At 41.4% G+C, this 24,091-nt stretch overlaps 1 protein-coding gene across 1 annotated transcript in view; it reads left to right on the top strand.

Moving 5' to 3' along the window:
• Nucleotides 1–24,091, top strand: part of SPOCK1 (SPARC (osteonectin), cwcv and kazal like domains proteoglycan 1) — a 272,287-nt gene that overhangs the window by 242,704 nt on the left and 5,492 nt on the right. The window contains exons 7-10 of the mRNA XM_083871549.1: nucleotides 11,113–11,229; nucleotides 17,916–18,137; nucleotides 18,742–18,804; nucleotides 23,887–24,024. Coding sequence (XP_083727675.1) covers nucleotides 11,113–11,229; nucleotides 17,916–18,137; nucleotides 18,742–18,804; nucleotides 23,887–24,024 — 540 coding nt within the window. The remainder of the gene's footprint in view (nucleotides 1–11,112; nucleotides 11,230–17,915; nucleotides 18,138–18,741; nucleotides 18,805–23,886; nucleotides 24,025–24,091) is intronic.

Here is a 24,091-nt window from a genome sequence, read left to right on the forward strand (position 1 = left end):
GAAATGATGAGACTTTGTTGCCCTTATGGGATGGCTGCTTTTCCTGACCGTGGCAGGGATAGCAAATGGTGCACTAAAGTCCTGTCATCTGCAGATCTTTTAATGTCCAGGAAGTTGTGGCAAAATGGGGAAAGTACATTCCAGCTCTATAGTGAATTAAAAAAATTTAAAAAATTGAAAGGTATGGAATGTGAAATTATATCTCTGCATCCTTAAGGAGCACCAAAGGAATAGAGAAATGTAAAAGGCATCAGGCAGCTTTTGGAGGAAGACTGAATAATATATTCTGATGTTCTTTCAATGTGTGACACCCAGAACTTTCAGCTACTCACATAAATTCGTAACCTTGGAAAATCAGATGAAGGTCCATAGTCTAATTTCAATAATATGGTCTACACGTACTGAAATCTGGGATTTGAACTGGACAGTCTGATAAATAAAGCTCTAGGCAAAATCCTGTTTTCACAAAAGGGTGAATTCCTGTAACAGCATTAGAGGAACCAGCACAGCCTTGGAGTTCCCAGTTTCAGAGCTGCCACTGGAAAGCTGCTGATGTTTGCACAGTGTACAGCCTTATCCTGCATTCCAGATCCTCAGTCCTCCAGGATGCCTGGCTGGACCTTTTACAAGATTTTCTAATTGCAAACACTTTGAGAACATTGATGCACAGCCACTCTGATGAAATAATTACTCTGAAGAGCTCTTCTGTGGCCTGGCAGGGGACAAGGCTGGAAAAACCAACCCAGATCAGACCCCTGCTGCTGCCCCCTCCCAGAACATTTCTCTTGCCTCACCCATTCTTTCAGCAGGTACAATCCAGGAACTCAATTTTTTTCAGAATGACTATATTTTAAATTAGATTCATATTATTTTGACTTCAGCTTAAGCCATCAGCAAGTCACCATCTAGGCCTGGGAAGGGGAGGGATCTCTTTCTCTTCCAGGCAGCCTTTTCTCCTATTCTTTGCTGCTTTTTTGCTCACAGACTTGCCTGTGCTTTGGGGAGATGATAATAATTGCAGCTACAAGAGCTTACAACTGCCCTACAACACACCCTGTCAGCCTGGCCACTTTCAAAGCTTTCTCAGCCACGGTTCCAAATCTGACTTTTTTTTTTTTCTTTTTTTTTTTTTTTTTTTTTCCTACAAAACAAATTCCTTTCACACAAGCCATTTTTATCTTTTTTTTTTTTTTAATTGCACAGCTTATGGTTTTCATAATGCCACAGGATGGTTTTGATCTCACTTGCTGCTTTTCTATTATTTTGGATGTTAAATTTTTAATAGTGCAAACATCTTTAAAAATGGGGAGATTTTCAATAAACCATGTCCTTGAATACACAAAACTCAATCCAGCCTCTAAAAGACTTTAAAAATACACAAATGCACATCAAGAGCTGAGAAAAGAATTGACATTTCTTTAAATGATTCCTCAAAACATGTGTTAGTAGGAGATGTTTGCAGCTACATTCCATACTTTTTTGAAGTTTTTGACTCCCACAGCTTTTGAGTGCCAGGTGCTCATCAGGAAGCCCATCTCATATTTTTCTTTATTTCGTAGCTAAATGAGGTAAATACATGTTACAGTAAGTAAATAACAGTGAGTGTTTTGAGCCTTCTCTGACACTCAGCTCATCTTAGCTATCCTCTTTTCAGTCCTGGAGAAGTTTGTTTTGTGCTTTAGCACTACTCCAGCTCTGTGGTCCAGAATCAGAGGCCAAAACAGTGTCAGTGACCACCTCAGCCAAAAGCACCAAAGTCTGTTAAAAATGGAACCGCTCCACCACTTTTCCAGGATAGATTCAGGCAAGTTCCCAAGCACAGGTTCTGTAAGGGAGGAGGTGCTGATTCATTTCACCCCCAGCTGGAGTCCTCCTTTGGGGAGTTTCCACAGTCCCTGTGCTCACACCACACAACAGAATTGTCTGCCCAGAAGCCAAAGCCCTGCTTGTGATGCACTTTCTTGTGCATCTAATGGGAAGTGCATTCTAATGCCTTTGTTAGTGGGATGCACTTGAGCGTTGATGAACCATCCCAGACAAGTGTGTTTGCTCACACACCAATTGCTCTTTGCTGCTCTTAATGGCACTGCTCTGGTGTACAAATGGCTCCAATAAAACTCTAGGCAGGTCATAAATCCATGCAAATTTGGTTCTCAATATTCAGGACTCTTGTATTTCCTTATGGTGATTCCTGCTCCTCTTGGTTGTTCCCTCTGCTGTCCTGAGCGTGGGGTCACAGCGCTGCATTTCCTCCTGGTGTTTGTGCATTTCTGCCTTTGCAAAGTGCAGCAGTGCAGAGATGGTTCTGATTTCCTGCCAGGGCATCTTTGCAATCCACAGGGGAGCTATGTTGTCTCATTTGCACTTTCTTATTGAATTTCAATCAGGTTTCCCAGCAATTTGCTGGAGGAATTCCTGTGAGACACCTTCAAATGCTCCAAGCCACATGCTGTCCAACAACTCCTCATTTTCTCCTCTGGGGTTGTCTGTGTTTTCTCATTTAAGAATAATTCACCACATGACAACATTTTACATTAATGAAGCCCTGGTGGTATCAGATGTGATGACATTCTGTAGGGAACAGAGAAAATAAGCACAGGGATACACTCAGTATAAAGTAAAAATCAGCTGATGTGCAAAAAAGTTAATGAGGGGGAAAACCAGCTTCTGCTGGCATATGCTGACTCACGAGTATCTCTCTCTCCATCCTGCTCAAGCACGGGCAAATTGGATTTATCTGTCGCTTTTCAAGGGTCCCTCAGGAAGAGAATAAGGATGGTGGGCTCTAATAAAAATTAAGTGAATCTACTCAATTGTTTCCCTCTTTTTTCTGTCTGATAGAGCACCAGTTCCTGGAAGAAGGAGTCTTTGCAATCAGTTCCTGGGCCTCTCTGCAGGTTTTAGGCAGTATCTGATACCCTGGCAGGGATTCCTGGAAGAATGTGGGATTTTTTTTGCTGTGAGAAAGCAGATCAGTCCTATTGCTCACTGTCACTCTGGAAATGCCCTAAGCTAGACCCACTCAGGCTGCACAGTGAGAGTCCTGCCTTTGCCTTTCTGTACAGTATTCTGCAGTTCTTTTCTTCAGGTAGAGCAATGATCATTACTGTGAGGGTGGAGAGCCCAAACATTACCTCCAAAACAAAGCATGTCCAGCACACACTGGCATTTGGATCTTGCTGCTCATAAAAATAAAAACTTTTCACATTAAAGCAAAGAAAAAAAAAACAAACCCAGTGACTAACTGGGAGCTCCTTAATTTTAGGTTTGAACAAACTTAGAGAGATGGAGTAGTGTCAGAAGAACATAATTGTGTAAAGGTAGTTTTATCCCATGAACAACCTCCATGTGTTTTAAAAGAATGGTATCAAATAATAATGACTATCTCTCTTCCTTATGACAGTTTACAAAAATTATCTACTGCCATTGAGTTTTTTCCTAATTCAGTTTAGGTCTATCGGTGACTGCACAAGGAACTATAAAAATTAGAGATGTCTTACAGCTCATTTCATATATAGTAATATTTTCAACTTCTTTTTGAGAAGTGGTGCATGTGCTTATGCTGAACATAGGCATTCTGTGAAATCACCCTCTGTTTTCACTTTTTCTCCTATTTATAGTCTTTTCATTTTTATTCTTGACTGTTGCTTTCGTGCTCCAATTAGACATAAATAGATCTGCCCATTTCTTCTCAAATACTGTCAAATTGCTAATTTTACTTCCTGAAAATAATTTTGCTCTTTCCAGCTTAAAGCCATTTTCTTTATGGAAAGTAGCAGCTGCCCTTAACATCACCAGCTCAAGTTATTTACAACGACTATAACTCAGAACATTCTTGTTGAAGATCAGACTCTAAATTTCTCTTTCTGCAGCAAGTGGAGCAAAACAGGCTCCTGGATATGAAGTTCAGCAGGTTGTCTCTATCATTTTCAACTGTGGCTTTGGAAGGTCTGTGGGAAACAATTCCATTTGAAGCCCAAATACACACACTATAGTAGCCTATACTCTGTCTAAAAACAACTGTCCCACAAATCCTTCACTTTAACCACAGTGAGTTTTGTTTCTACTCCTAATTATTCTTCCAGCTTTGCTTATTTGTTATTCCCAGTGCCTTAGAGTGCAATATCTGCTGAGCTGTCGGCAGCAAAGTCAAATATCTGTGAAAACCCCCCATGGGCTGTGAGATGTGTGTTTACTTTAAACACTGCTTTAAACTCAGAGCAGTGGTCAGTTTTTCTGAGACCTCAGCCCTCCTGCAAAGATTGGTCAGTGCTGGACAGGCCGTGGCTAAAGCCTGCTGGAGTCTCTTCTCTGAGATCTGCTGTGGACATCTGTTCACAGAGTAAAAAACAGAGAGAGGGAGAGAGGGGAGAAGGAAGGCAAGAAAGTAGATGATGACTCTATAAAGCCATTTTCTATCCAGAGTGCTGCATGAATTGTTGGAAAAGTCCACTCAGTCAGACATTTTTATTTGCTCTGCTTTAGTTTTCAATTGATGTAACTCTATTCCAACCTTTCAGGTGTTATGAAAGAATTGAATGAGAGGCATTAGAGTGAGCTGGCAAATGAATTTTGGGAGGCTAAGAACCATGCAGGAGATAACATTTTAATTAGTACCTGACATGGCCAGAATGTCACAAGGGACGTTACTCCCACAAGCTTCCTGCCTGCCTCTGACAGTCCCCCACCATCATTAGAGTGGGGATGTATTTAAAATAAAACTCCAGGCTTCTTAATCACCTGGCACAGATGAACTTTCCAGGGTTTCACAATTAATGTGAGCACAAAAGGAAGTAGCAGTAAGTACTAGGAAAGCAGATGTACACTTTGCCTCCAGCGCTGGCGAGGGAGCTTTGTAAGCTCTCAATCTTCCTTCACACACTTCCAGCTGAGCTTTGTGTTTTAAATGTGCCATTTTAAAGAAGCTTCAGATCAAAGCCTATTTCATCTTCCCAATAACTCGGCTGCTCCTGTAATCATCTCAAAGTCTGAACTGCAGGATCTTGGCGTGTGCTGCTGTATGTATAAGACAAGGCAAAACAAGTGACAGAAGGATCAGAGGTGGTTATCAGCAAAGGTGTCAACGCTGGGGAAGAATAGCCAGTGAGTGCCAAAAAATGCAGTTAGACAAATATATCCACACAGAGCGTTGTCATGAAGTGTTGGTGACTACAGGGGCAATTTTACATGTGAGCTGTTCATTGATTGGATCAGTAAGGCATGTTTGGAATGCGCTACCTTTCCTTATAATAACAGCAAACAATCCATTCCTTTCTACTCCATAAAATTATTGGCATAATACTTTATATTTTATTGTTATAAGAAGTTGCCTGGAGCCTCAATGAAAAGAGCAAATTAGAGCATTACTCCTTCCAACCACGAACAGTGAAATATTTGTGAAGGCAATTATCACCTGAGTTGCATCACCAGAATATCACATATAAAACACTTGGGAGTCAATCTGCAATTCACCCAGATGTGTGTAGGTTTATATGTTGTGTGTAGTTGGATTGGAAGGGGAAGGTTAACATAACCCTGAATTTATCTTGATGCTTGCTTTCAAACCAGCTTCTGCAGCAGTGTTTGGAGCACTATTTTGCATTTCTGGGAGACCAAAAGATGCTACATTTTTTTTCACTGCCTGTTTTAATAATCTGCACACATGTGGACACAATTATAGCAGGGTGAAATAAGATGGTGACTTCCCTACAAGAAAATGTCATGATGTTTGTCAGAGAAAGCATGGTTAAAATTGCATTTTCTTTTTACAAAGCCTGCCAAATACAAAGATAATATAAAAATTAGTACTTGGAACAGAAGATCTCCTGTCAGCCTCCATGCTAAGGTATATTTATGTCAAACCTTTTTAAGAAGTGTTGCCACATTGTTTTAAATATGTTTTGCCACATAATTTTGTTGAGTTAGTCTTCAAAAATACAAAAATGAGAGGTTTTTTTCCCTTCTGAATTGCTGAAATAATGCCTGTCCTACTTCTAACTGGAGGAATAGATCACTATTGGGCAATGCCATTTAAGTTTGTGCTATATCACATTTTAATCAAAGCTAAATGGACTTGTCCTCCAGGCTCACAGGACAAATGACTGGACCGTGTGTTACCACTCACATGTGCCACCAACAGAGCAGCTTTCTGCTTGTGAGCCAGCAGCAGGCAGGGCTGGATTCCAGTAATACATCCACTATCTCTTGTTGCTCAGGGAATAAAAAGCATCTCAATCCATGGGCTCTCTTGCAAAGGTTTCTTTTTGTTATTTACATTTTGTGGCTGGTCACCTCGACCACAACCCATTGATTCTGGTCCATGGCAGCACAATTACATCCTTAAGCAGGTCATTAAAAAGTAGTGTCATATCTCTAAGCTGAATATTTAATTTGCATGAGAAGAACACTAACCTCAGTAACTAAATATGCATTTTTTTTAAAGCGCCAACATTTTTTTTTCCTTTTTGTTATTTCTCAGCACTTGCAGTTTCTTTCCTTCTGCAGTATAGAAACCGTTGAAGCTGTTCCACTTCTCAGAGGTGCATCCTTTTGGCAATCAGGGCTCATCAATCTTCACCTGAGAGACTAATTAGTATTATGTAACAATAATATGAACCCAAAGAAACAATCTCTCCTCATGTAATTGGTAGGAATGTAGTACTATTTGTAAGAATTATTTTTAGAATAAGAACAGGAGGAGTGAGAAAGCAACAAACAGATGCCAAGGAGATGACAGGGAAGTCAAATGACACAAAACCTCTTGCACATATTCTGTGAACCTGGTTGCATTCTTTGCTTATTGGGAAATAGTGTAACATGTCACTGTAACTTGTTCCTGGGCAATATGGACTTCTTGTTTGCCAGAATATTCCAGTAGCAGGGGAGACACTTCCATGGTCCTGCAGGAGTGTGCTTCCTAAGAATTAAGTTTTGTTTAGGGAATTCACTGCAGTAGGAGTTGTGAGGCTTGGGGTTTTTTATTTTGTTAGTGGATGGAGATTTTACAATGTTTCTGTGCTAGGCTGGAGTAAAAATGGGATGTGATTCAGTATTGATTTAATCTTATACATCTACAGTAAGTTCAGTTTTAATGTTGATTTCTATCACTAAGTACTGTTGAAAGTCCCTATCTGAAAGAGTGAAATTAAATATTATACTGCTAATTTTCACCACCGATGTATATAGATTAGTATCTGTAGAGCTGCAAAAGTCCCTAACAAAAGCAGGCCCATAAAAGCCTGAGCCTTTACAGCATGCTAATGGCTTTCCATTAGGTCAGATTAATGCTTTCTGCTTGGTGAAAATAGGTATTTAGCAACAGTGCTTTCAGTTTGTGAGGAATAAATAACTGCTGGGCCAAGTGCTTCACCCTTGGGAATAAATCTGCACTTTAGGTGCTTGTTAATAAATCACTTCTGCAGGATAATTTGTCACATCAGCAGATGCAGATCTGAGGATGTTGTTGGGTCCAGCAGCTCTCACATCCTCCTCCCCCTGCGTTCTCATTGCTGAGACCCAGAGCAGGGACAGATCTTGACCCTGCTCGAGGTCCCTCTGCCACCTCAGGGGCAGGGGCTGTGCTCTGGGGTCAGCTTGGTGAGCTAGGTGTTTGTTACCTAGCCTGCTTCTCCATCCCACTTGCTTCTCTCAGAGTGGGCTGTGAGCAAATCATCAAAGCCATCAGCAGGGAAGGATCCAGGAATTAATGTTACAGGATGATCTGGTATCAGCTGGCTGCTGAAGCAGATCCTTTGTTGGCATCAATAAAATAGCGAAGGTAAAGAACTGTGGGTTGTTTTCTCTTTAAAAAGTGCAGGAAATGAATTGGAGCCAGGGTCTCTTACCTTGGAGAAGATACACACCAGTGAAAATGGCTATTTACATATGGTTGCACATGGGTCTGTTTCACGGCTTTAAATGGTTGTTGACAGTTACTGGACAGATTTCAGTTGCAGGAGAGGGGCTGTGGAGAGGTTCCTCCCTTGGTGATTCTCTTCAGCCTCGAGTTTTAAATCAGTGCTTCAAGTCATGTCAATATCCATATTGTTTGCAACCGCGGTGTTCTCTCCTTATAAATCTTCAAATAGCAAGAGACCCATTATCACATCCATTCCTCCTACAGCCCTGTTCTTCTCATCTCAGAAATGTGACTGGAAACTTCTATTAATAGTGAAGAGGTGCATTTGCACTGCACTTTTCATGAAGAGGGTTCTTAAAAATGCTTTATAACTTCTACTAATGTAAATTTATATATAAGGATCTCAGATGAGGGGCTCCTCAGAGCTGTGCTTTCTAATTGTTTGATATACAACTAATGGGCCCTACCACCAAAAATAAAACATTGAGTGCTCTGGTTCCTGGATGCCAGAGCACTGACTTTGTTTGTATGAGGCTCCTGCCCTCTGAATGTCAGTCCACTTTGAAGTGCTCCAAATGTGCCCTAAACCAAACACATTCAGAATGATTATATGCCTCTGATAATGTTCAGATGAAATAAATAAAAATGGAATGCAGTTGCATTGGGTAGAAAGGCAGGATGTTTTTAACCTGGTATGGTAGCATTAAAATAAAATTTAATACAAGAAATGCAAAATAAAAGGATACTTCCTCTATTTTAATGTGCAGGAGAAAGTAAGATTGAGGGCATTAAATAGTTGAATAGGAATTTAACAGAACTTTGAATTAAATTTTTGAAGTCTTGTCCAGAAATTAATTATTCACTTCATATTAATAGCAAAGTTGGCTCCTGTTTGACTCAGGAAACAGCATTTATTCCAGTGAAGAAAGACTGCAGTCCTAAGAGAGAACCTCAGCATCATGCTCACTGTGGAATCATCCTTAAGGATAGCAGCATACTTAAGGAATATCTCAGTTATTCACAGAAAAACTATCCAGAATGCAGAAGACTCCAGTTCTGGGCTTACTGTCAATCATGCCTCAGATCAAATTCCGAAGGAAATCTGCAGGGTTTGTGGTCAGCAAACACAAGAGCAATAAATTCACCCAGGGGCCACTCCCAAACACTGCCCTCCAAAAAAACCTTTTTCTCCACATGGCTGAAGTTACAGACATGAGAAAACTGTAATGGCTTTATTACAAATGGCATTTTACACTCTGACATGTTTGATTGGCTCAGTTGTAGAGAGGAGTTGTTTCAAGTCTGATTTACCATTAATTACTTCTGTTTACCATTAATTAATTACTTCTGTCCCACCTATGCTGTGCATTCAATCCTGGTTTGTATTGCAATTTAAAAGCATGGATTCCAATTACCCCAGTCAATGCAGTTTACACCAAATGACCAATTGGTGAGATTTATTTTAGAGGCTTTATTTGGCCCTGGGGAGTGCATCCTGCAGGCTGCTGAGGCTGGGAGAGGAGGTGAGTGTACTCCTTGTTCCTGCCCTACAAACAGGATGAATTTGGGAGGAAATTTAGTGTCCCTCAAAGCATTTGGCTCACTTTGAGTTGCTTTGGTGTCTGGGGTTGGCTTTGTGTTTGGAAGCACACAAATCTGAATCAGTAAAATGGCTCTAGAAGGTATTTTCTTTATTATTATTTCTTTTTCCTGGGCCTTGACTATCTTTGAAGCTCAGTGTACCTGTCCAGAAGGCACAGTGAGGGGGTAGGAAGGCACAGGAATGGATGTTTGTAGTCCAGAGTTCCACCCTTGCCCTCCTAAAGGTGACATTTGTCACAATGATTATTTAGTATCAGGTTTGCACAATAAAACTGTATTACTCATTTCTTGGATGAATGTATCCTCTTTTTATTTCACCCAACTTGGAAAGATAAGATAGTTTATCATGAGTAGAATGTAATCTTAATTCAAGTGAGAAAATAAAGCTTTTTCAGCAAGGCAGGCCACTTTACAATTGGTATTGCATTGTCTTCCAATTGTTTTACATTGATGGGATGTTTTGTTTAAGACCTGATTTTTCCTTACCTAGACTCAGCTTTAGAGGGATAATTCATATTTTTATCTTTCATAGGAAAATTTATCAAACTCTTTCAGTGTTACAGGAAAAAAAAATGGGAAGGTCTTTTTCTCCCCCATCAAATTTAGAAAAGGCTATAATTTCTATTTTTAACTTCAAAGTTATTCCTGTCCCAAACTAAAGTGTGAGAACAAACAAATCCTCAAGTTCCTTGTCATTGGAGCAGTGAGTTTAACTTGGGAGAGCTGTGGGACTCAGTTGTTCTTCAGTAAGGTGGAAGGAGGAATATTATAATTTGCAGTGAGATGGAGAAGACTTATTGTGACTGTGGAGGATGTCTGCCTTTGTGGCATAAAATCTTGCTCTGTATTTCAAGAAATGTCATTTAAAAATGTAGAATGAGTGCACAGCAGGCATAATAAAATTGCCTGAGCATGTGCATTTTAAGCACTAAACATGATACAGAAATAAGAATATTTTTTTTTGACAGAAACTCGTGGCTAATGCAGCTTTCTTCCCTAAAAATATTTCCTCATCTGGACATTAATCTCTTGGCAGAAATTTCTGGGGAAATTAGATACTTCTCAGTAAAATTTACAAGAGAATAGATGTTTTACCTAGGTAACAAAATGGAATTGACAACCTTCAGAGGTGGTAGAGTCTCACTTGCAATAGAACTAGAGCAACATAACAATTTTTTCTGTATATAATAAGTATATATATTTTCTATTACGGTGATAATGGCCTTATACCAAGCCGAATGTGGTTATAAATTATCTCGAGCATCATTTTCAAGTAGCATGTCTACGCAAGGATGTCCCTCCTTTCCATCTATTTGAGTGATATTTTTCTCTGAAATCCTAAAAGGTGAAAACATTGAAGTTAAATACCCACATAGCTCTAATTGCCAAGCAGCAGGGAGCTCTGCCTGGCACTTCTTCCATCACCAACCGTGTCAGCTTCCAAGGAAGTACTTGAGTACAACTTATAATTCATAATGACTTACATTTTCTTTTTAGCTTGCATCCTTTTCCCTGACCTTCTCTTTTTCCTTCAGCGCTCTTAATGAGGAGAACTTTACAACCATAAACAGGATTTTTCTAATAGACTCTCTGGGGAGGAGAGGCTTTTCCCTGGTGCTCCTGACTCAGTGTGATGCTTTGTTCTTTCCTAGCTTGCACAGACAAAGAGCTGAGGAATCTGGCCTCGAGGCTAAAAGACTGGTTCGGTGCCCTTCACGAGGATGCGAATCGTGTCATCAAACCCACCAGCTCGGAGACGGCACAAGGCAGTAAGAAAACCCCTTTTCCCCCTGAGCATTGGGTGTTGTGGGAGCTTCCCAGCCTGAGAGAATTGAACTGAGCGCAGCTGCTGGTGCTGCAGCATCCTGTCAGGCAGGTCTCAGTGACCTTAGACCTGATCCTGCAAATTAATGCTGTTTTCTGAAGGAGCTGCAGCCCTTCTGTCCTCTCTCTGGCCCAAACTGCTCTAAAAACTGACAGTCAGAGAGACCTTCACAAGTTAATCAGGCAAGTAACTGTCTGAAGGCCATGGAGATCACCTCTGGTGGAGTGACAGAAACTGCTCAGGGGCTTTTCTCAAGCGCTGGGGTTAATTAAGATGGTGTAGTTTGTGTCTGTACAGTTAAATTCCATCACCCTCCAATTCAATGTGGCTGCATCCAAATCATTTCTCAGGGCTGGACTCTGGTCTCTGCTTGGCCACCAGTTCTATGGCCAAGCATTTTCTGACACAATGTCAGTGGTACAAGATGAAAATACGGCATACAAGCATAGTCGATGTTATGCCAATGTTGGGAAAAAACTCACTTATATTTTACTTCAAAATTTCCTGCTAACAGTTTATGTAAGGGAAAGAATAGTTATAACATCCACATTTGAGCTGTGGAGCTAGAAGAGTTAAATGGTCGAGAAAGCTGGAGCCCATTGTGTCCTACATGTTTAATAACACCAGCTTTGCCTCCTTTGATGCATTTTTTTTTTTAAGAAAGGAAGAAAATGAACAGTCTAGAGGACATTTACTCTCTGTGGGTTAAGCCAACATGACTGATTTTGATGTCATTTAGCCACCAGGGAGGGGAAATACTCAGATAACAGCATTAAAAGAGGTCATGCTCATCAGAGAGCAGATGCAAATTCACTTTCTGTAAGGACTCATTAATTCTTTTAAACAGTATGTCCCAAAACATGTGGGCCCTTGGGCTGCAAAGTAGGATGCACAAGTTTAGTTGAGGTGTGTGCCTCCCTGTCACTTCACTGATTCTCTGGGATGAGCTGTCTAAAGCCAGGATCCAAAGCCAGAATTTGAAGGGTCCAGTCAGCTGCTATTTTTATGGCTCTTTTCACCTGCTGTCCCTGTAGGGTGACACCACAGAGGCTACAGGGGCACTAGGGCAGACCCAGCACGTCAGGGTGGGCATTTGCTGTTGCTTCAGGTCTCCACAGCCCCTCTCTTTTGTGCTACATCTGAGCTGGGATAGCAACAGATTCCCTCTTCCTAAAGAGACAATATACCACAGGTTATATTGCTCAAAACTGTAGTCAAACCCAATCATTTCACCACGGATCTTAAGACTGTGGTGAAACAAGTCGTGTTCTGTGTAAATGATCTTTTTTCATGTGTCCCCTTATTTTGCATAGTATTTACAACAAAGTCAGTATCTTTAAAACCATATGTCCTACTTATTTCTGAAACAGTGCTCCAGAAAAAGATATTCTCATGCAGAGGATCTGAACCACAGTGCAAAAAGCAACTGGATGGATGTACAGCTAATCATGGCTTCCAGATGTGAATTCCTTTCAAACCCCACGACAGAAAGCCTTAGAGGCTTTAAACTTTGTTTGAAGTCCTTTAGACCCAGAATCACAGGAAATCTCATTTTATCAGTTTGTCAAAAGGATGTTTTCATGCAGATGATTCTTGACATCCTCATGATGACCTTGCCAGAGGCCAAAGACCAAATACAATCCTAAAGGTGTTGAGTCTTTTTCTTTTTTTTTTTTTTTTCTTTTTTCTTAAGCAATTTCAGTGAGAAAAACATTCCTGATAATTCTGCAGTGTTTGCTCTGATTCACGGAGGAGCTGTTATCTCTTTTTAGCTTAGTTTGATTCCTGGCAGCTTTTATTTGAAAGGCTGCCTGATGATCTTAAACACTTGGTCTCAACAATGTTCATTTTTAGACTGTTGACTTAGTTTGGCACATTCTCTTATTTTCTTCTAAATCAGTTAAAAAAAAAAAAAAAAAAAAAAAAGAAACTTTATGAATTTAGATGCCTAAGCCATTTTTGAATTCCACAAAACTTGGGCTTGTTTTTTCTTTCTGAGGTTTTGCAACAGCATTCATGAATTAATCTGCATGTGCCAAATGCTGCAGCTCACGTTCTCTCTGGTGCCACTGAAAATACTCACAGGGTGAGGACAGCAGTGTTTGGCTCTCTCCAAGTTCAAACATTCGTAAAAATGAAAGACACCTTAAACAGGGCTCAGAATTCAAAGCAAAGTTCACATACCCAAGCTGTAGAAAAGAATGCCTGTGAATCCTGGCAAACAGGACAGGCACAGCTCTGGAAATTCACTCTGATGTACACATCGCCCTTTCTATGACTCTGCATGTGTTACCCTCCTCACCACACACAGCACTTCATTAAACTGAGCTGGTTTGGTTGTGCCTGCAGAGTTTGAAAAGGCATGAACATCCTCAAAGTGATCCATTCTGGATGTGCCCCCATGGCAGTAAAAGGAGCAGATGGTGGGATGCCACGACTGCGATGCCTCGGACACATCGGCTGGCTGGAGAAAGTCTTCCAGCAGAGATTTCTCTATGCTGCATTCATTTTTCAAGATGTTAGTGTGAGTGTAAATAAGCATTTTGAGCGTATTATGTTCACCCCCAGGTGAAGAAAAAAAAGTACACTCCTTTTTGTTTTCTTTGTAACTCTCTTGAAAGGAAAAGGATAAGGGAGATCATTGTGCTGAGATTTCAAACCTTCCTTCCCTGAGCTCTCTGATCCCAGCAAAGCACTGTGGGCCAGGCACTTTGTCTTCTGGAAGCTTTGTGCAATTAAAATCTCCTCGATAAATGATGTAAGAAACTCAGGGACATACTTTGACATAGGGAAATAATAAAACTAATTAGGTAGAAAGATCAGATTCAAATTGCTCCTGAGCCTGTTGATAATTCATAACATCCCCGTATTATATCCAGAGAGTCTCCTTGGTTGGAGTGGGTGTTGTTTTTCTTTTACCAGAGATCTATGCAATTAAAGGATTTTTTCTGGAGAACATTTCTTCCCCTCCTTCTTTTATTTTAAGAGATGGGGGAAATTAGGTTAATTATACCCCTGTTAATTTAATTGTAGTATACTTTAATAAAATAAAAATGGCTCATATAAGTCAGCTCTTGAAGGGGGAAAATAATTTTTTCATGCCAGAAAGTGTGTTTATTTTTAATAAGGATTTTCACCTAAAAACTCCTTTAAATTTAATTCCATTTTAATTCAGAGGAGGTGGAGTGTTTTATGTGTTAATGGGATGAGAGACTTTTACATGTAGGTCACCAGCTTGATTTCCTTCCAGCTCTGTAGTGAATGAAAGTTGTCAGGATGCTGAACAGCTGTCAGTTGGAAAGAGGAACATGATGGGCTCAGTCCAGGTCCTTGTGAGCAGGTGTCCAAATGAGAGCAGCCACCACCTCAGCTGACATTAATTGGCATCTGTGTTGGCAGCCTCTGCCAAGGAGCCAAGAGGGATGTGGAGCCTGCACCATTCTCCTGCTTCTCACCAAAGGCACTCAGCCCTGCACTGATGAACAGACAGATGCAGAAAAGTTCTCACTGAGGTTGCTTATTCTGGGTCTCTTGTGCTGGAAATCCAGTCTGTTAACCAAGCACTGAATTCTTAACAGAATTACAGTGTATGATTTATTTAATCCAGAAAATTGCATCATATTTGTAGATAAGTACATCAAAAGACTCTAAAAAGAAGTTAATTTGTTCAATATCACTTGGTCTCACCAGGCTGGTGGGAGCAGTGACCTCCCAGTGCAGGTAAGTGAGCTCCAAAAGCCACTTCCCATCAGCTGCCCTGGTTATGCCATGAGACAGAGCCTGTGTTGCACCCTGAGGGTACATTTGGCTTTCACTCCTGGTGCTGGGTGCTGAGAGCATCCAGGATTGTTGGACTTGGGCTGCAGATGCAATGTTGCAAAACGTGATTTATGGGCAACACCTTTTACCAAAAGACAATATCAAGTGGAGTTACTTTACCTTCAATTGGGGGACAATTAAAGAATTAACTTTCCACTGATAATAACCATCCAGCTCAGGACTTTCTGTCACACCTACCACTTCAGTATTTCAAGACTTCCAGATCACATTGTCTGATAATTCAGCACTGTTTAGTAAACCTACCTCTTAATAAATATAATCTGGAACTCTGGTCACAAGAGTGAAAGCTCCCTTATTTATAAGAAATTATAATCAAAACCTCTTCAACTGATGTAATTAAGTGTCTTCTCAAGTGACCTTTCCCAGCTGTATCTCCCACCAAGCCCTGATGGTGTGCCACAGAGCAGCCCTGTACCCACAGCAGTCACTACTGGTGATTTGCTCACTCAGATCCGTGCTGAGGGCAGGCTGGTGGTGTATCCTCATTGCACACACAGGTGGAGATTTCCTGGAGGGAGGGAAACAAGACTCAGAAATCATCTCCAGGCACTGTCAGGGGGAAGTTCATACCAGGATCTCCTCCTCCCTGCTTTGATCCCTGCCAGTTAAGAGATGACCTTTAGAAACCCTTTGGGGCTGGGCAACACATACCATACTCAGCTGATCATACAACACACCTCGCAGTTACTCATCTTTTGCAGCAGTAAGTGACACCATGGTGTGTAAAGTCCATTGCCAGGAAGAGCATCTCTGCAGAAAAAGAGCAGACATTGGAAACTAACCCTTTTGCTCTTGAAAACTTAAACTGGGATAGCTGGAGCTGATCCCAGCTCCACCATGCAGTTGGATGATCCACCCCTGTCTGTTTGACTACTTTTAACCTGCCCTGGGGTGGAGAATCTGGCACCATACACCTGCACAGGGCAGGACTGTGTGCCCTGCTCCTATTGCTCCGTAAAGGCAAAGGTGAGGAATCTTAAATCCTTTCACTTGACAAAAGATTGCACAGTGACCAAATCCTGCTTGCCTTCTTCAGATGACTTAAATAATTGAAGTCAATATTTCTAATTGCTTCAGCAAGGCAAGCAGCTCCCCCCTACATCTATTCACATGGCCTTGTTCTTTTTCACTGTGCTCAAACATGATTAGATAATGTTATGGGAGATAACAGCATAAAAATGTGATGAAATGTTCAGCATGATTTCTCTCTTCCCTGCCTGAGCTGCCTCTAGCCCTGAGGAAATGGTGTTACCTTCTTCCTTCCTTAGAGAAACATGTTTTATGAATGACACAAACCTTCCCATTAGTTAACCCTTCTGATTGTCCCTCTGTGTCACTGACAACCTTCAGCCACAGCTGCATACAAAAAACACAGCTTCCAGCAAAAAGCTCTGCTCTCCTTTGGATTAATGCCTAAAATAGCAGGTAGGCTGCAGAGCTTAGACAAACTGTCAGCATGATTCCAGCAGCATCTCAGCTTTCACTTCAACAAAGCAGCATCATGCAGCAAATAAAGGGACACCTACAGCAAATAAAGCTAAGCTTAACCTCTTTCAGTGGAAGTTGCAGCCAAAAGAAAAAGCTCATCAGGCTTCTCTATGTGGCCCAGAGCAGAATGAGCAATGCACAGGCACATTACTGCTCACAGCTGGAGCAGTGTGAGCACCAGAGGCCTGGGGTACCAGGAGCCCTCTGTCCCTGCAAATCCTCAACCAATGGATTCATGTTTCTGAGTCCTGGTTGAAACCGATACCCTTATTATCAGATTTATTTTCTCTGTATTACAAATATACTTCCTTACATTGTAAGATAACTTGGAATTTAGTCTAAGCATTGAACAAATACCATGATAGTGTGGATTTATAGTGCCCCATGCCACTGTTTTTCTGGAGACTGCAGGATCCTGGAAGGTGTATCTCATATACACAGTAGGGATCTATATGCATGACTTGGGCTTTCTGTGATAACCACTGCTGCTGCAGCAGTCTTTGAAGAATCTGGGCTATTAAAATGAATGATGGTGATGGTTTGCCAAAGCTCTGGAAAAGCAGAATCCTGTACTGCTGCAGAGTCCTGGAGGCTGCAGGAAGGAGTGGTGCTGGTACAGCATACAAGAGCATGGGCAGCTCTGAGCAGCTCCAGCTGAAGCAGTGCCCTCCCTCAGAGTGGTGTAAGGACCAGACACATCACCTCCTCTCTCCCCCAGCCTCCCCCAGACAGCTCACAGTCCAGATCAAAGCAGTTTGTTGTCACAAACCACACAGACAGGCCTTTGAAGAGTGAAAGGCAAGGATGAGAGGTAGAAGGTGAGAGCACAGCAGGAAAGAATTTGATCAGGCAACTAGAGATGAGTCTGGGAAACAGGATTTAAATTGCATTCAGATTTAGTCTAGTTTGAAAATATGGTGGATGCAGCCTTTTCTCATCACATTTCAGTTTCCTGGAAGCAGGCCAACTCACTTGGACTGAGGACTGAGAAAAAAGAAAGCAAGGAAGAATTTTTTGAGTAGAAATAACTATGAATTGCAGAAACCAGTTCTGAATCTCAGCCCTCTCCACCCCACAGCTCCCACAAAGTGTGAGTAGTGCTCGAGTTTGTAGCTGTGCTTGGGCTTTAAGCTTTACATAATCAGTTCAGCCTTAGGATTTTGTTCTGCTTTGGGCAGTTGAGCTCAGTGTTCAGAGTCCAGCCAAAAAAAGAAAAGTTGGCAAGGCTTCACCTTAGCAGTGGTTCCTGTGCCGGGGGCAGGCCGGGGTTCAGCTGGGGAATGTTTGCCTGTCTTCTTACAGGATTTGACACCAGCATCCTTCCAATCTGTAAGGACTCCTTAGGCTGGATGTTCAACAAACTTGACATGAACTATGACCTGCTGCTGGATCCCTCGGAGATCAGTGCCATTTATCTGGATAAATATGAGCCGTGTGTCAAGCCACTCTTCAACTCCTGCGACTCCTTCAAAGACGGGAAGCTTTCCAACAACGAGTGGTGCTATTGTTTCCAGAAGCCGGGCGGTGAGCTGTGCCATTTGCAATACTAACAGGAGTTCTTGGGTTCTCCCCGTGTGTCAGGGCCTGCCTGCAGAGATTGGGCTTTGGCAGGCAGGTGTGTTAAAAAGCCCTTTTCCCCAGCACTAGTGTGAAGGGCATTGTGGAACCGTGTTTAATGTCACAGATGAACTTTATTAACATCCCTTGATCATTAAAACAAACAGAAGTAGTAAGTGTTAGTACACACAGTCTAGAAATAAACTGGTGTGCTGACAGGAAGCTCAAGAATTTACTCTTTTATTAACACAGAAATTAGCCAATTAGCAAGTCATAAATCAGAGAGCTGGCATGGTGTCAGTTTGGTGAAAAGAGAGGTAGAATGGTTTAACAATTAAAATGGCCCCCAAACACTACTCTCAACTACAGTGTTGTAGCCTTTTCCTTTTTTTTTTTTTTTTTAATTAGTGGAGCTAATGATATAAATTTGTTTTGCAGTACAATACCAGCATATGGGCTTCTCTCAGTCCCAGGTGTACAGTAGCCTACATTTCATGTCAGCAGTGAAGCCAGTCATTACAGAGTCTGTCCCGTGCCATCTGGAAACTGATTCTTATACATTATATTTTAGGTCTTCCTTGCCAGAATGAAATGAATAGAATTCAAAAGCTAAGTAGAGGGAAGAGTCTGTTGGGTAAGTTCGATTACTTGCTATTCATTTACTCAACTAATTAAAGCTTCTGTGATTATTGTAACTTTATATGCAGTAATGGTTTTTCAATTAGAGACTAATGTTTTGAGTCGGGAATATGCAGCAGCGAGCATAGGCCTGACACTATGAAATTAAACAAATAATGAGATAGCAACACACAGAACAGGTGTCAGCATGGCAATGGGTTCAGAACTAATTTACAGCTCTCCAGAAATGTCTGCACAGAGCTTACTGCTGCCTTCACCTCACAGGTCAGAGTAAATACTGGGAGGATGCTTGGTACTCAAGGCTCCTGTTTTTGAGGGGTGACTGAAGGTGCACAGCCAATGGCATTCCTGTTCCCTCCAGTTACAGTGCAATGCAGGCTTTCCTTGGGGTTCACTCTTTAAAGTATTTCAGTATATTCTGTGTGTATGAAAACAGGAATTCATATCATCTCATTTTAGGCAGCCTGCAGGATGCTTCATGCTGTAAGATGTGGTCATGTCTGTCCCTTTCTCTGATGCCTGTTGGGAACCTGAATTGATTCATGATTTGCTTTCCTCTGATGGATATCTAAAATCAGGTTAAATAAATCCCCATCTGGCATTTTCCCAATTAATTGCTAAAAAATCAGGTTGCTGAACTGAAAACATTTCAGGTGACTAATTCCCTACCCTAAAATCACCCAGTGATATGTAGCCTGGAATTTGTGTGCTGGTGTTTTACCAGAACTTGTGTCCCAGCACATTTGTACACACAGAGAGCCCAAGCCCTGAGGCACAGCAGGAGGGATGAAAGTCCCTGTTAACAGCAAGCCCTGCACTTCACCCTGGAGGAGGATGGCTGACCTCAGCCCCAGCTGTCAGCCCCACCAGGGAGAACATGTCAGCTTCCCCCAGCAGCAGCAGCTGCAGCCCAGGGTGTGCACAGGGTCAGCCCTGCTGCAGTGCTGCTCACAGCCTGGTGCTCCTCCACGCTCAGCAGCAGAGCCTGCACACAGCTCTGCCAAATCCTGCCATTCCCACATGCCACTGCCATTTGGACTCAAGGTTCAGGTGCCTTGAGAACAATCCCAACCTGGATTCATTGGTTTCAATTAAGAATAAACATTCCTAAAGGCCACAGGGACTGTGATTTAGATCCATCATCCTTTCATAGCAAGTTCACATGAAGATGAAGATGTTTCAGAGTTACAGCTCCTGCTGTTCACAGCTGTGGGAGCAAAGGGAGGATTGATCACTCAGAGTATGTTGCTCTATTCAGTAAATATTCTGCATTTGTGTTCAAAGGAATGTTGTGGCAGAGGAAGTCACAGTCTGTCTCATGGGTGTCATGATTTTCAAAGCCACCTAAAAGAGTAAGAAGCCCAGTTCTTAATAAATAGCTTTGACTATCCCATATTTATTTTGTGCTTTGCTGTTACGTTCTATGTGCAATAAATGTCATCTAGGTTGAAACATAAGTAGTTTATTCTGGTGTGTGGGAAGAATGATGCCTGGGTTGCAGGTAGTTCAACATGCAGGTGGTTGTAGCACATGTCACTGGGATCTGATCACAATAGCAGGAGTAAAATGACAAAGTAAAAGCAGTAAGAACGGTCCCTTAGCACAAATAACTTCTAGTCAACTGTATTAAAAAAAAAAAAAATAGAAGAAGAATGAAAGTGGTGAAGCTCAACAAATCAAGGTGTCAGGCACAGGTTGTTCCACAAGCTGGAAGATTATAATATAAAGAGGAACTCTTTGCTTCACCTACCCTGAAAGTCTTCTGCATAATGACACCTGTCTGAGAGATTTTAATTTGATATCAGAGCTATTTATACAGCAGAAAACATTGTCTTTTCTCTTCACTGACTGAACAATTATTCAAATGGAAGCCCAAACTTATACATGACTTGTAGCATTGGTAAAGTTGGAAAAGAGAGATTAATATTTTCAGAGGAACTAATCTTTAATTATTCTCTTTCCTCCTCTGACCCTGACATAGAGAACACAGCTCTTACAGTAGCATGGACAGTAGCCTGAAGAATGTTTTTGTGAACTTGTATCCATTGATAAAAATGATGACTTTTGATATTTCCTTCCCTATATATTTTTTCAAAACACATGACAGTTGCAACAAAGTACTTCAAAGCCATTGCCATTAGATATTTGAATTTGGAGGCTTTCAAATGAAGTCTAGCATCCCAGGAGACTGAATTAAAAAGTAAACAGCACTATTCATCTTTTCCTACCAGATTTATCTGGAGTACAATTAACTTCAGAGACTGTACTCTTAGAGCATACAACTGTGCAGCCTGATAATGCTTCTCCCACATCACTAAAGTAATAAATTTCTGCTCCCGTCACTGTTTTCTCCAGCATCAACCCTGTGGATTCAGCTAATATAACAGCTAACACCAGGAGCTGTGTGCTGGCTAGCACTTAATTCTGACTGGCTTTTACCTGTGTGCTTCACTATCTTCAGCATATAATTATTCTCCTCCCGTTCTCTAAGGTAGGGGAGTATTATATAGATAAGGAAATAAAAAAAAAAAAAAAAAAAAAAAAAAAAAAAAAAAAAAAAAAAAAAAAGGAGGTATAGGTCTGGGTCCATGAAGAGGATAAAGATTAAACAGTGCTATTTAGTTTGTGTGGAATAATTACACCCTTCCCAGGACACAGGGAGATGGGGAGGCAGGATTCAGTAGCTTGAGGCTACTTTGTGGGGAGTGACTCACATTTTGTGGTGTCCAGGCTTGTGGGGAAGCACTGCCTGTGAAAGATCCTCTGGAGAGGAAAGCTCCAGATGTTCCCTGATGCCAAACCCAGCAAATGATCTCTCTGGGTGCCATGCTCCAGGACAGCAGAGCTTGTAGCCAGCTGATTTCTAACGAGGACAGGCTGATACGTGTACAATTTACAGGGGGAATCACCGCATTGTACAACACTTGTTCCCAGCAGCTCTCTATCCTCTCCAGATTATCACCTGCACCTGACACATCAGAGAGGACATGCTGTATCTTCCCTCTGATGGTTGGCAAATACTGTGACATTAGTATGCAGAGCTAAATATTTAAAGCTCCAGTGTTACATACAAATTGGCAGGAATTTCCCACGCAGAAGGAAAAGTACCTTCCACTCTTCAGTGTGACCCAAAGTGTGAATCTATTCCACACACAGTTACGTTGGCAGTGAGCCTGGGCCATAATTTATTTTTAAATCTTTTAAAGCTTTTATAGGTGACATGGAACATTTTCATGCCTTACAAGAAACAGTGAAACTATGCAAAAAGGCCTGTTTCAAAGAAGGAAAAGGTTGCATTGCCCTGAGAAAAGAGAAAGCACCAGACAGTTTAAAATGCAGAAGCTGTTTTCTGCTCACCCTGTAATGCCCCCAAAGTTCCCACTTTGATCCTGCCCTGGAGCCAGATGCTCATCAGATATGAAAGGGCAGCTTTAGTGACATGGGTACAGCTGTGCTGATTTACACCAGCTCCAAGGCAGCACCTGAGCACTTTTCCCAAGGTTGTGTATGCTTTGATAAACACCTGGAGTGCTTATCAGAGACAGGACATGAGCATAAAAATGAAAAAAATATCTTTCCTAATCAATATTGAAATGAAGTTTTGAACACTCAGCATTAACTTATGAAAACCTGCCAAGGTTATTTGTTATTAAAACTATTGTCTTATAAATAGTAAAAGTGAATCTTTGATAGTCGCTGGCATGCTTACATTTGTACATGAACATAATGGGATTACCTATTAGCAACCCTGCTGTAAGATGATGCTTTGACATTATTTAAAGTACTCTCACTCATGGATGTGGTCTCCACAACTGATCTGATATACAAAGATTTCTGCAGATGTTGAAAGGTTTCTCTTCTCATCTCCCAGACCTGTATTAGCAGCATACAAACAAACATTAGACAAGATCTGCAGAGCAATGAGTTTGGATATTCAGATTCACTTTGTGAGCTCTCTGTGTGCATGAGACTGACTGACTTCCACTTTTATGTCCTTTGTATAGGAAATCTGGTGACATTTGGGCAGTACCTTCTCATTCATTTCTTCCTGTGAGAAATGGAGTGGAAGTGGCTCCTTTGACTCATGTGCTGTCTGAATAGATGCTACACATGGAACTAGTTAAAAAACTTTACTGAACCACCAGTAAATCATTGGTATCTTTGACAAAGGAGAAAAACACGTTCTCAAAAATCAGTTGAGACAAGAAATTTTAGGGGCAAGGGTGTGTTTATGCCATGTTTCAAATGGAAGCAATTGACAAAGAAGGGAAAAATGAATGTACTGACCTCCAGTGGGAATAAAGCTAACTCATCTCAAAGGACAAGAGGGCTTTTCATATTGAAGTACATTTGCTGTATCTGCTGAAAATGGTAGGAACAATAACACAGGTTTCTCCTGAGAGTTTCCCTCTCTGCAGAAGCCAGAATGAACCACACTCTACAAGGCTGAAATATATTGGTTTTATTGTGAGTGAATTGTGAATTGGCTTCCAATTCGAAGGCTTACAGATTCAAATCCTGTTGTCCCTCTCTGTAAAGCCTGTGCATTATTTCTTCTTTTATACATGGGAACTCTGAGTAAGGCAGGGGATGTGCCTGAGATTAGTATGAATAGCAAGCAGATGGCAGATACCTTCCAGGGATAATTACAGTGTTGTGGAAAGACTCGTGATAAACACTGAAGGAGTGCAAATGGAGGGAAATGCAGAACTAATGAAGTTTGGGGTAATAATCCAGTTGGGAAGAAAAGTTTCAAACCAGGAGTTAAATGTGAAAAGGCTCTGTGGGAGTATCAATCATTCAGGGACAGACTGAACCTCTCTCTAGAGCTGTGTGACACCCTTCTATGTGTGCTGGATACAAACAAACAAACATTTATACACTGTGACCAAGGTTTCTGAAAAGACTTAACCAGAAATAATTTCTTCCCCCTTTCAAGCACCAGATAATCACACGTATTTCCTTGCCAGCATTGTCAAGATCTTCATGTATATAAGTGCTAAGTTCATAATACCCTCTCTGTGTGTTTGCTCCTGCAGAGGATTGCATTACTGAGCACACCTTATATTTTATTCAGGTGCTTTCATCCCCCGGTGCAATGAAGAAGGTTATTACAAAGCCACGCAGTGCCATGGCAGCACGGGGCAGTGCTGGTGTGTTGATAAGTATGGGAATGAGATAGCTGGCTCCAGAAAGCAAGGCACAGTCAGCTGTGGTGAGTAATGATCTGCTTTCCTCAGACAGCAGGGGAATTAACACTGCTGTGAGCCCTGCCATTGCTG

Source organism: Zosterops lateralis, assembly GCF_965231275.1.
Source record: "Zosterops lateralis genome assembly, chromosome: 14".
Taxonomy (NCBI): domain Eukaryota; kingdom Metazoa; phylum Chordata; class Aves; order Passeriformes; family Zosteropidae; genus Zosterops; species Zosterops lateralis.